A 13,625-nucleotide genomic window follows, 5' to 3' on the forward strand; every position below is an offset into this window, starting at 1 on the left:
GGCATTACGTGCACACAACGGGAAAGGCACCAGATAGGACCAAATACCTATAAATAGAACTTTCGCTTGTATATCTAGGCATCAAATACTTATTGAAAAATACACTATTATGGATTAATTTCTGCAATTATTGTTATATTGATTCTCTTATGGTCAAGTTCTTGTTCCTTCTGGGCAAATGAGAAATTCATTACTGCTATTCATCACAGTTGGCATAAGTTCACTCTTTCTTTTTATTTACTTATTCTTTATCAACCTTTAATAACTAGCTTGTCCGTTTTTAACTATTTTTATCAAATTACTACCAACTGTGGTTAACCTTATTTAACTTTCAATACAAATTTAACTATTTGGGCAAAGTACGATTTTTGACTCAAACACTCTCCCCGGTATAGACTTCGTTTTGTCTCTCTATTTTAGTGTATTTATTTTTTCATTTTAAAGAAAAGTCTATTCCTTCGGTCGCAATTTAGGTGTATGATTTTGGTTTGGACACGACTCTCTGAGTAAAAGTCAAAACTTCATTATAATTGAACACAGATTTTCAGATGGAGAACATTACTCCTTTGAAAAGAAGATATGTTTTTACTATCTATATTTTTCCATCACATTTCAAGATAAATCTGCTATTAATGCTTCTGCAATTGGTTCCGAGAATTAGATTATGGCAAACCATTATCTCTAATCTCTATTGTAAATGCAGGTAGTATCTTATTAGTTCTAAAGCTTAATACAAAATCAATGCAATAAAATCCATGCCATTGCTTAGACAAGGTTTTATCGCTGAAAAGAATAAGCGAATGTAATTCTGGAAACTGTAATTGGTGCGGTTCGCAAAGCTATATATCTGATCATGCCCAGACTCGTTTTCTTGGGACAAGGTCTGATGTCTTTATCTGATCAATTTTAGCAGCTACAATGAAATCATTCATGCTCAAACCTCCTGCAATTAGAGTACCACAAATGATCATTAAATAAGTCCAAAACAAGTAAAAGAGACAACAATCATTAACTATGAAAATCATTATAGTGCAAGAAAATCATTATAGTGCAAAGAGATTATCAAAAACACATTGTATTGGTATGTCATAAAATCTATGAAACAGAGTATGTCTGATTATAGACATGAAACATTCAGGTTAAAGGATTTTCTAAAATATTTGCTAGTCGGAAAGTATCATTTCAAAATTCCCACCGACACCACACTTCGGATTTAGTTCATGCGAGGTCAAATAATCCAACCTAAAAACATGGTTACGAAAGGACTAAAATTTGAAGTTTTTACCATAGATCAATTGATTTCCCAGTGTATGAACTACTACCGCTTTTTGAAAACAATGAGAGTCCCTCCCGGTAAAGTGTAAACTGCCTATTCTAAGGTTCAATTGAAAAACTGCTTTTAATCAAAGGGAAACGCCCTTATACCGAAAAATAAGGCATATATCTGTTTCACAAGGAAAATTATGATTTGCATGCCTAGATGGAGCAAATTCGGTAAGAAACCTAATTTGCCAAGTATTCTTACCCTTTTCTTCCTGTAAGTTTGTATTATTATCACTTAAAACACCCTACATGTGAATTTGTAAACAAGATGACTAAAAAAAAGGGGGAGGAGGAGGAGGGAGAGGAACGACTGAGAAAGTGTACTCACCAATGGAAGGAGTCCACAGCTCAGCATGAACTTGATTAGACTGTTCTAATTGATGAAGTGTGGGGAGGTGCCCTGTGCCTTCCAACACCTTGCCTATTCTATTGATCAGTTCAACCCCACAGTTGAAGTCTCTTAATTTCCATGTACATTGTAGTTTAAGCAGCCCATCTTCACGTGATAGTTTCCAGCCAACAACCTGCAGCCATATGGATGAGAGAAGAAAACTGAAGAACAAATTGTACGTTATAATTTGTTTGCTTTTCATTTATCCACAACAAAGTGTGTGTTCAGGGGCGTATGCAGCTCACAGATAGCAGGTTCATTTGAACCCAGTACTTTCTATGCGGACTATAAATTTATGTGTAAAAATCCACTAAAATTGCAACAAGTACTAGATATGAACCCATAACTTTAAATATAATGGGTTCAATACTAAGAGCCTTAAAGATTGCTTTCGGAGTTTCTACCTGTCCAACGTCGTTCCATTAAAGGGTATTCTGTTGAAGAAAAATGATGGAGCTTGGGCTCTAGCTTCTTACGTTCTAAAACTTTTCCCATTTCTAGAATTTCCTGGGAGAAATATACCCTAGCCCTAATAAACCCTGGCTAAATGATTCACAATTTGAAGTTCTTCTCGTAAATCTTATAAGTCCCCCATCCCTCCAAAATCCTGGCTCTGAAACAAGAAGAAATATACTAGGCTAACATTCTGCTCTCTCAATTGATAGTCACTAATTATTGAAGAGAGTATAAACTTTTGGAAATCATTCGAAGAGTTAGCAAGAAATATTCCAGTGAAGATGTACTTCACCTGGTTTAACTTACATTACATTTTCTATTTTTACTTCTCAAAATACTCTCCACGAATAGTTTTTATTTTTTACAAAGTACACAACTTCATAACTTTTTTTTGAACAAAAAACTTCACAACTTTCATCAATTCAAGTCCTTTTAAGTATTCAAATTTTAAAGAGGTATTTCGTGAAATTAACTTCCAACCACAGCCTTAAATTCTTTTCCATCATCTATAATGTAATACTACTATATACATATTGTGCCTAGTCAAACAATGAAACGGGAGAAGTAGTACAGTAATATTTAATAGGCATTTGACCATAAATTCCAAATATTTTCACTTTATTTGGAACTTGTTGGAGTTGAAGATGGAATTGCATTTGGTTATACTTTCTGTAAAGAAGAGAAGAGAACACTTTATTTGGAATTTGTGAAGATTGAGTTGGAAAACATGTTTGGAGCAGTTTTTCAAATTTTGGAATCCAACTCGAAATTGGATTTGAAAATTTTATAACCAAACTCTGATTTTGAAATAAAGTGAAAATTATTCTGAGAAAAAGAGCATAATTCTAATGGCCAAACTGCTCCTTATTCTGTCTGGCCAATGTTATCATCCAATCGACAAACTAACTTCATATAAATCAAGATTTAAGAATATACTGATAGCAGGCATAAATACAAGGCATAAGACATAATAAGACACCTTAACCTGACCTCAACTGACAACTAAAAGCTCCAACTTTGAGAATGCACATCTAGACACCTCAATACATCCCCACTGTATCTAGTGAACGCATGGCCCTGACGTGGCACATAAACTTTGGAGGTCTAGATGATCATTTTGTGAGTTGGAGTGTTTCACTAACACAGTGGGGACGAAATTAGGTGTCTAGATATGCATTATCAAAGTTAAAGTATTTAGTTGCCGGTAGAGGCCAAGTTTAAGTGTCTATCTACATATTATGCCTAAATACAACGACAGAAACAAAAACATGGTGGAATATATAATTACTAATAATTGGTATAACTGACCTTAAATAGAAGCTGGCGAGCTTCATAATCCGACAAGGGAGTCTGATCAGGAGAGATAACAGTGCATTCTTGCTGAGCAAGTGACAAAGCAGAAGCAGTTGGAATTAGAATTTTGTGCTCCGTGTCTGAAAAACCCAAAACCTTGCTACCAAATTGACTCTCTATTTCCTCTGGAAATGGGTCTCTTGCCCCAAAATCACCCAATGGGTCTGTATTGCAACGTATTATCGTGCTAATTCTTCGAGATTGACTTGTCTTGGGAATAAGAAAGTTAGCTTTTTGGTATTTGTGTGAAGAGACAGAAGAAACTGAAATAGATGGAGAAAAACAAAGATGAGTTGTAGTAGCCATTACTGCTCTGCTCTGCTCTTACTATTGCAGATGATAGAGGATATGGTGGTGGTGGTTTTATCTAGAAGTGTTTGAAGGAACCGGTCGGTTCGACAATTAGCATCCGGTTCAGGAAACTTAAACGGTTTTTCTTTACTCGTGAGTCCAACGTGGCAAATTACTGGCCGTATATCTACATGGACAACCACAGATTTTGTGCTTTTCTTTTGCTCCTTTTTTTTTTTTTTTTCTTTTTTTCTTTTTTTTCCTTATCTTCTTATTGGTCCTCGTGGATGTAGTCATGTAGAATAAGTATTTGATTTTAATCAATGTTTTGTGGTGGTATTTTGGTTGAGCAATGTTTCCTCGGTGGAATTAGAAAGAAAAAATTCCAGCATTACAAAGTCACAACCAATTAAAATAGTAGGAAGTTAAATTTAACAACATTCTAAGCTTGCATTTGGCCATAGAATTTGTGACACTTGAAAATAAAAATTTTGAAGTAAAAGAAAAAAAATTAGAAGTTTAGAAAAAAAAAATTCACCCAAAGCGGTCTTTTTGGAACTTGGATTTTTTTTTTCCTTCTCTTTCAAAAATTGATCAAATTACACGGACAAAGATTTTTTTTTTAGAAAAACTTCCAAAATCTATGATCAAACAGGAGCTAATAATGTTACTTACTAGTTGTACCTCCCTATTTTCCATTCAAATTGCACAATTATTAATTATTCTAATAAAACAGTGAGTACTATATTTTGTATCGGGCAGAGGAAATTTAAATAATGCCAAGAAGACATAACTGAAGAGGTGCCTTTGTGCGGAAAAGACATATCCTTTATTAGTTCTAACAAAATAAAAACCGGCGTGATGAAACAAAATGACGAAAATTTGGCGCGCTATACTGATTTAACCATTATGTCCAAATCTATGGAGTCTACTCCTTCAACACCATGTCACCCTGTTAATCCTCTTCAGTTAAGCGGTTTCTTGAGTGGTGACACCATTCAAGTCCAAGGCGACACTGCCAATTTACAGTTCTCTATTCAATTCAACTTTCATCACAAAGAAGATTACTACAATGCTGTTCCTTTTCCCGATTTAAATCCCGCGGAAATTCAAACCCCGTTTGATCCCATGTCTAGTCCATCTTCATACGCGACTCCTGATTCCATTTCAACCCCTGATAATAAGGATCAAGAACACAATTGGACCATCCAAAAGCAACAAGGTAATAATGATAATGGTGAAAGAGGCATCATTGTAACAAGGTTGAGAAGTGGAATTTTGTCTCCTGTGGATTATTCTCCTCGCAGTTATAGGGTGTTCCAAGGCGCTTTGATTCCAAGGAACAGAAAAAGGAGGAAAAATAAAGGTAGAGGAGAAGTGGATTTGTTGGAAAGAATTCTTGAACGGCGTAGTTATCCAATTAAGCCCTGCAATTCTTACTCTTTCTTTGTGATGGCAACTTGGGATAAGGTCAAGCATTCTTCATTTGGAGAAACAAGCAAAAGGTTGAGTAAGATATGGTCAAAACTCTCTCATGATGAAAAGAAGGTATTTGATCTTTTCTTCTTCTTGTTACGTCCTAAAAAAACGAGCCTTTAAACTTTCTCTGCAGATGGACGTTTGATTATCTTTGTGTTTGTAGGTGTTTCAAGATATGGCTTCCAAAGATGATTTAAGGTACAAGAGGCAATGCATTTTACTGAGAAACGATGCCCAGGAAGAGGCAAGAATCAATGATCAGAACACAGATGTGAGTTTGTAAAGAAACGGGATACTGAATAGGAGTAATTCTACTGTTGATGTCTTACATAGTTCATTTACTTAGATTTGCTTTAAATATTTTCGCCCTCTTAAATTACTTTAAGTTAATCTTATGCTTTTATTGGATGGTCTATTGATTTCCTGGGGGCTGGGGAGGAATTATAAAAGAAAACTGGGAAAGCACAGATGTGAATTTATACTCCAGCAATTTCGATGAAATTCCTACTACAACAATCACAGTTTTACATGAATGATTAACTTATGTGAAATTGAAGAACTTCAGAATCTTAATACTCTAAGAGTGCCTTCTAGTAACTGTACAGGAATTCCACATCCAAAGCCATATGAAAAGTTGACAACCATAGCTTGGTACTGTTGCTTGATAAGATACTACAATGAAAATGGTTTGGTATACACATCAAATGGCTCATTGGCTGTCAACTGTGGCTCCTGCAGCAAAAAATGACGACAACAATTTTGACATCAAATATTGATTCCATATAAATAGACACTTATGTTTCAAAGTCTATGATTGGACTGATACTGATGAGAAGAAACAAAGGAGTATTTTTCATTGAAAAATAAAGATTCTTTTTTTGAGAGAGAATGTTTTGAGTAAAAGCTATCAGTCATGCCATTCTTTGCACCATTAGCAATTGGTTACAAATGAACCTATTCTATATCCAGTCCCGGCATTCTTCTTAAATTCTTTTTACCTAAAAACACACTCTTTTTTCTAATTCTGGCACTTAAATCTATTTCTATGATGATCTAAACAGTTGACTTAAACAAACATATTCTGTAAGCAAAAGGTACCTGTCTCATTCCAATGCCAACACTTCCTCCAGTAATCAACATTGTCAGAAGGGATGTCACAATGCCACCCCCTAGACCATTATCAGAACTTCTAATCGAAGATCTCATTGCATTTAGAATACCTCCATACGTAGTTCCTTGTCCATGCTCGATTGCTTGGATGAAGGAAAAGGTCATGGCACCAGTTGAAGTGACCTTGGACAAACTCTGCCATCAATCAGAAGGTTCATATAATTGCCTTAGTTAAATTGATTTAATGGATTAATTTCGATATCCGGAATTCAAAAATTTAGGAAGATGCAGGAATTTTACATCTGTATCAGCAGAGGTTTGATCATCATCACAACCGCTAAAGGATATGACCTCTCCCCCACTTGTTCCTTTCCATGCTCCTGATCGAGGACGATGATCTTCCCATACATAATGTCCAGTCCTGTAACCAAAGGGCATCAAATATGAGATAATAGGTATAAAAATAGGGCTTTTTTCATTTTTGGTCCGTTGCGAAATTACTTACGGCCGCTACCCAAAATATCAAAACCTATACTGATTAGGTATTTTATAAGTATATTTATTTATATTATATGTATATTTTGTGTATCCAATATGTATATTATCAGTATATTATACTTAATATAGATAACCTATACATTTGCTGGCTATTATTCTCTTGAGAGGCCTAAATATGTAATTATCCCATAAATACATTTCTGAAAAGGTCTTAGATTTCACAAACTAGCATTAAGCAGAAAAAGAACGTGGTGCTACAGACCTGTCCATCCTACAAAGAAATGGTAGATCAAGCATAGTACCACTGTGACAAGCATCTATAATAGCGTGAAGCTTAGCCCCACGGGGTAGAGGCCTAACAATTGTTGCATTAATTTCATCATCAACGATCATTCCTTGGGTTTCAAAATCCAAGGGGCAAAGTGTTTCATCGAACCCATCAACTTCATCTCCGGTGTAATTTCTTTGTTGTGAGCCATGACCAGAATAATGAAACACCAGAGAATCCCCTGCCTGACAACCTTGCACAAGCCAGTACATTGCCATTCTTATATTATGTTTTGTTGGAATTCTGTATGGGTCTCTCTCTTCTTCTGAAAGTATTCTTCCACAGGAAAATGGAGATTTCAGAGTTAGGATTAACTAATAGTGAGTTTATCCATATTATATAACATGACAACATGCAATGGTATATAATTCAATTAGAAAACTTATTGGCCTATATCCTCACTCCCCATCACATCTCCTCGCAAAAACTTACGCAGAATCAAAACTGAAAGAGAAAAAATGGCATAGCCTTTATGAATTATTCCCAAGACACCAAACATGAGAGCATAAAGTAACACTCAGCCACCTACAAGAATGTACGAAGTCTTCAAGATTTTAGAACACGGAAAGGTAGGAGACTTCTATTTCAAGGATGTTCTTTATATACTAATAAACTTCTGTTACTCTTTTGGGAAGCCTGTACAATGTTTTCAGATGATGAAGTAATGATGGCAAATGTAATAAGGTCAACTCCATTAATGTTAAGTATACGAGACATCAGCTGCTTGTTCCAGCAGTGTCGTCTCACTTCTCTATTACATCAGCACACTCTTTTGGAGAAAGCTGTGATTGTCACACAAAGGTGTGAAGCAGAAAATAAAGAGCATATTGAGCATTACCTTCTAAGAAATTACTCCCTCTGTCCCAATTTATGTGGCACCATTTGACTTGGCACGGAGGTTAAGAAAGAAAGGAAGACTTTTAAAATGTGTGGTTCAAAACAAGCCTTATATGAATGTGTGGCTGTAAATCATCTCATAAAGTTAAATTGTTTCTAAACATAGAAAGTTGATATTTTTTTTTTTTTGGGACAGACTAAAAAGGAAATGGTGCCACATAAATTGGGATAGAGGGAGTATTTTGTTAAAGGTTATTCCCTCTGTTTCCTCGTGTTCTTCCCTCTTGTCTCCTCTTATGGAATACATTTGATTAATCACAGTTTTAGAAGTTAATTTGACTTTGTCTGACTAAACTGTAGCTAAAAGTTACTCCTAGCTGATAAAGAAAATACCACATTATTGTTTAAATACGATTTGTTATAGAAATTTGAATTCTTGAAACTAGTTTGTAGTAACTACAACATAATCTCTAACTATCATACTAGCTTAAGCTGAAGAATGGAAACCCAAGATTTGGTTGGTAAGAACACAGTGGTGATGTGTGTCTACAAAAAGGAGTAAGAGATTTGATAACACAAAGGACCAAACTAAATAAAAAATTGATAATGAAGCATACGAAAAGTTCATATGAGAAGAACCAAGAGAAAAGGTTACAGATAAAGTGGTCTAGCTTTTTTTGTAGATAAAGAACTGAAAAATACTTTTCCATTAGTCAGGTCTAAATCACTTGTTTTTACTTTTCTGAAAGATCAAAAGTTCTCGTACAAGGAGAAAAACCAAGGACGATGAAATACGTAGACGATGTTAGTTTGTTTTGATATTTATTAAACATTGCAGTGGTTTGATGGCGGATAGAGAACCTTTTATTTATTTATTACAGTAGGGGAAGGGGAATACAACACGGAGATTCGAATCCTCACTAATAAGGTGAAAGTTCAGTTAGTCAACCAACTGAGCTATTAACATCCTTACTACGAATAGAGAACCTAATTTTGATTTTGGACTCAATATTTTGAGTTTCTGCAATTACAAGGTCTTTTGTCTGGCACTGGGTACTATTCACTACAAAGCCAACACAAACTATAGTATAATTCAGTAAAATGTAAGAAAGGTAAATTTTACGGTCGCCCTTCCTCCTGTACTCCAAAATACTCCCTTTGTCCAATTTATGTGGCATCTTTCGGATTTTGAGATTCAAAAAAGTCTTTTTTTTTTTTTTTACCGTAATCTTATCATATATTGTTTATATATTTTGAATTATCAATTATTGTGACTTATAGTACTTTTTATGTAGTTTCCAAATATATAAATTGTATAAAAATATTTAAAGATTCCATACCCGAATTCACAATCAAATTTAAACTGTTTGACTCTCGAAATTTGAATTGCACCACATAAATTGGACAAAGAAAGTATTGGTTCTCGAACCCGGTTTCTGAAATTTAACAAACAAGATGAAAATTCTCGAATTTCTTATAGCTAGAGGTCAGAAGTGATTAATGTAATTCCTTTGGAAAAAGGGGCACAATGCATTGCAAAATAATTCAAAATTACCTCAAAAACAAGTCAAAGTTAAGTGAATACCAGTTCAAAGATCATAAAAGGGGAAAATTAAAAAGGGACATATTGTATTCAAATCAAATGCAGTCAAATAGATCAATTGAAAAGGAAACAAAGATGGGAAAAAAAACTTATACCGGTAAGCATGAGAATGGAGTCTTGAGGAAATTTGAAGCGATTGGTGAGCAAGAACCACATACATTTAGCATCATTAACGCACCCCTTGAGTTCATTCCTGGTGTTCTTATAGGAAATCCCAACAATCACAGCTCTCTTTCGGCCACTGCGCGACGACGACGAAGAACCGGAAGTTGAGTGGTAATTATAAGGAGACAGGGCAGGGGCCGGAGGATAGTAATTGTTGTTGTAAACGGAAGCTGGTGGTGGTGGTGGTGCTGGACTACTGTGAGGGTCCGCGATGAGTGTTATGGCTCGACAGATAGCGCAGCGTATAGACTTTGCTCCCTGTGGGAGTTGTAAGGGTGTGTGGCAGTTGGTACAGTTCACAAGCATCATCTTTCTTTTTCCAATGAGCTAGAAAAAGCCACAAAATTAATACTACTACTTAAACAATGATGATGAGAAATTCGATTAAGATATTGGTGGGTGAAAGAAAAGGCGTCAACTTATATATAGATTAAAAGAAAAAAAGAGAAAGTGGAAAGTGGGAGTTGGTAGGAAGGAGAGAATGGAGGAGGAGATCGACGATGGCTCGCAGGTTGACTTTCATGCAGACTGCTGCTTCCCCTGCAGTCTACTCTAATGTCTACTCATAATAATTTGATAATTAAAAAAATAAAATAAGTTACTCTCCCTTCACAATTTGTATGTGATATAGTTTGATTAGTCACGGAACAAATCACATATATTTGATATTTATATGACTATAAATCATTTCATTAAGGTTAAAAGGAGAAGTTTTAAGTTAAATTATTTCTAAATATAAAAATGTATCATTCTTTTGTTATCAGATTAAAAAGGAAAGTGTATCACATAAATTGGGACGAAAGGTACAAATATTATGTAATTTATTAAATTAAATTACGCTAAAGATGTAATTTTCTGTTCACTATTGGCACCCATAACCATCACCCGTGGTCATTACCACCACCATGCCGCAAGAGTATAAGATTAATTTAGTATTTTGTTGAATTTTATAATTTATGAATTTTTAAACATAGATAAATTTTATGTATTTAGATGTTAAAGAAAACACACAGTCTTGATTATTTAGTATTCAGATTTTAATATAATTTCTTAAAGGGAAAAGGGTTAAATATACCCTCTACTTTAATTTATTGACTAACTTTACCCTCCATTAGTTAAAGTGATCAAATATCTTATAGTTAGCCAAAGTGTTCACTTATACCCTTGATGAAAATTCTCAATTCAACCAAAATTACTCATTTAATTAAAAATACACATGCCCCATATTATAACTCGTCCCAACTCACAAAAAATAATTTCACCCCACCTAAATATATTCTTTTGACGTTCTAAAAAATTTCAAAATTATATAGTCAGTAAAGCAATGTACCTACTAAGCAACTCTTGACTAGGATGAGAAATTGTACTATTTAACTCCACAACTTTCAAATTGATCATATGGCAAAGGGATAACACATGGCTAATTGCACAACTTGACAACACAGCTGGCATTTTGCCCATATCTGCTGTAAGCTATCAATTGGCAGCACTTTGTCCAAAATTTTGGACTAATGCCTAATAGCAACCATCTACTCCCTCCCTCCGTTCAAAAAAATTGATATTTTTCATTTTTCGAGAGTTAAATGAGTTATTCTTTGACAGTAATTTTTTCATACATTTTTTAAATATTTTAAATTATTAATTATGGTGATTGATAGTACTTTTACGTAGTTTTCAAATATGTAAATATTATTTTGAAAAAATAAAAGATTCTATGTTAAATCACACGATCAAAATTAAAAAATTTGACTCTCGAAAAGTGAAAAGTGTCAATCTTTTTGGGACATATGGAGTATGTATTAATAATTCAGTCAAACTCAAAAGTGCAAGAATTTTTTCATATCTGCTATCTGTTAAGAATTGGCAGCATTTTGTCCACAATAAATCATTTTCCTTTGGCTAGATAGCAACCATCCTTTAATAACTTATTGCTCAAACTCAAAAGTGCAAGAATTCTGTCATATCTACTATCAGCTAGCAATTGTGCAAAATAAATCGTCTTTCTTTGCTACATAATATTCATCCATGTATTAACAACTTACTCAAACTCAATGTGGATTTACTATTACTCAAACTAAAAGGTTTCCATGGCCTCAACTGTTGCAAGTCCTTCCCACGTTCTGAAATGGACTGAAATGTTTTAGAAGTAAAAGTTTCCATGGACTGAAATGTTTTAGAACGTAAAAGAGATATATTTGGGTGGGGTGAAATTATTTTTTGTGGATCGGGCGGGTTATAATATGGGGCATGGTTATTTTTAATTAAATGGGTAATTTTGGTTGAATTGGGGATTTCCATCCACTTGAGGGTATAAGTGAATACTTTGGCTAACGGAGGGGTATATTTGATCACTTTGGCTAACGGAAGGCAAAGTTAGCCAATAAACTAAAGTAGAGGGGTATATTTGACCCTTTTCCCTTTATTATAATTTAAACGTGTATTCAAATTCAGATATCTAAATTTTAGTGAATATTTAAATATATATTAATTAGAAGATAATATTAAGATTCAGATGTTTTGATTAATAAAACAAATCAGGCCTAGCAATCTCGATCTTTCCACTAAAATAATATGAGGGGTTATACAAAATTACAAATATATCATAGGAGTAAACATAGTACTTGTCACCTCTCAAAGCCTGTATAAAGGAAGAATTGCCTGAAAATTTTCTTTAGGAAGTTTTCATTTAAATATATATTCATATCTGAAACCATCCTCTAGGAGTTCCCAAGATATAGAAAAGGAAATTGTTAACTAAGAAGATTGTAAAAGAAAGTGGTCAAAGTAAACGTTGGCCGCATCACTTGGCCAAGAGGTCTTCTTCTTTCATTTTACTTTTCTTTTAATATCGAAAGGGTCGGAGTTTTGATTATTTAACTAAAAAACACTATACTCCCTCTGGTTCATATTAAGTAGGCGTTTGGCCATAGAAATCAAAAAAGAACTCACTTATTTGGAATTTTTGGAGTTTGAGTTGGAGTTGAAGTTGTGTTTGGCCATAGTTTTTGCAAGTAATATAATATTTGGTTGTTGAAATGTAGTTTTTCTAAAAAACATGAAATATAATTTATACCTCCAATTTTTAAAAACTACCAAAATCACCCAAAGCAATTAATAAACATAACCGGTGCGTACACACACACCCCCACCCCCTCTCTGTCACTTGTACTCCATACAAAACCCAACAAGAACTAAACCAAGTAGCTGTAAAAATAAACACTTTGAAAGACTTTTATAAATATAGTTGTACAAATAAACACTTTGAGGGTCCTTTTTATAAAAATAAAAACTTTTAGGGTAAAAATTGAAATTAAAAAAAAAAAGTAACGGTCCAAAACAGAAAATGGAAAAAGTAGAACAAGTGAAAAACAAGATTTTGATTGTTAGTTGTATTTGGAATTTTTATGACCAAACACCAATTATTGAAAAAAGTGAAAAACATTTTCGGAAAAAAGTGAATAATTCTCATGGCCAAACGGGTCCTAAGTGTCCACTTAATCTTTTTATTTTGGTTCAAAATAAGTGTATACTTACATAGTCAAGAAGCAATCAATTATTTTCTTCCAAATTTACCCCTATTTAGATAAGAGTTTTGATGTAATAAAAAAATATATTAATTAGGTAGTATTTAATTAAGAATAGTTTACTCAAAATACTTTTTTTTGTACGAATTAGTATTTTCTTAAAGGATATGCTAAAGGCTAAGTGGACACTTATTTTGAACCGGAGGAAGTATTATCTTGTGCAAGATTTTCTTCAGGGATAAAATTTTTCCAATCGTTTACCCCCAT

The 13,625-nt window shown here is 33.9% G+C and overlaps 3 protein-coding genes across 3 annotated transcripts; 1 reads left to right on the forward strand and 2 right to left on the reverse strand.

Moving 5' to 3' along the window:
- Positions 1-541: 541 nt before the first annotated feature.
- Positions 542-3,911, reverse strand: LOC132052763 (probable pterin-4-alpha-carbinolamine dehydratase, chloroplastic). The gene is made up of 3 exons (XM_059444445.1): positions 3,479-3,911; positions 1,652-1,847; positions 542-943 (listed from the first exon to the last, which is right to left on the reverse strand). The coding sequence occupies exons 1-3, from the start codon at positions 3,827-3,829 to the stop codon at positions 852-854; spliced, it is 639 nt and encodes a 212-aa protein (XP_059300428.1). The 5' UTR covers positions 3,830-3,911; the 3' UTR covers positions 542-851.
- Positions 3,912-4,505: 594 nt separating this feature from the next.
- Positions 4,506-5,605, forward strand: LOC132052781 (uncharacterized). Its single transcript, XM_059444468.1, has 2 exons — positions 4,506-5,362; positions 5,457-5,605. Exons 1-2 carry the CDS (start codon positions 4,676-4,678, stop codon positions 5,574-5,576), a joined length of 807 nt encoding a protein of 268 aa, XP_059300451.1. The 5' UTR covers positions 4,506-4,675; the 3' UTR covers positions 5,577-5,605.
- Positions 5,606-5,748: 143 nt separating this feature from the next.
- LOC132052772 (metacaspase-1-like) lies at positions 5,749-10,386 on the reverse strand. The gene is made up of 5 exons (XM_059444456.1): positions 9,765-10,386; positions 7,164-7,494; positions 6,704-6,824; positions 6,392-6,598; positions 5,749-6,025 (listed from the first exon to the last, which is right to left on the reverse strand). Exons 1-5 carry the CDS (start codon positions 10,141-10,143, stop codon positions 5,966-5,968), a joined length of 1,098 nt encoding a protein of 365 aa, XP_059300439.1. The 5' UTR covers positions 10,144-10,386; the 3' UTR covers positions 5,749-5,965.
- Between the last annotated feature and the right edge of the window lie 3,239 nt (positions 10,387-13,625).

The sequence above is a fragment of the Lycium ferocissimum genome, chromosome 1 (assembly GCF_029784015.1).
Source record: "Lycium ferocissimum isolate CSIRO_LF1 chromosome 1, AGI_CSIRO_Lferr_CH_V1, whole genome shotgun sequence".
NCBI lineage: Eukaryota > Viridiplantae > Streptophyta > Magnoliopsida > Solanales > Solanaceae > Lycium > Lycium ferocissimum.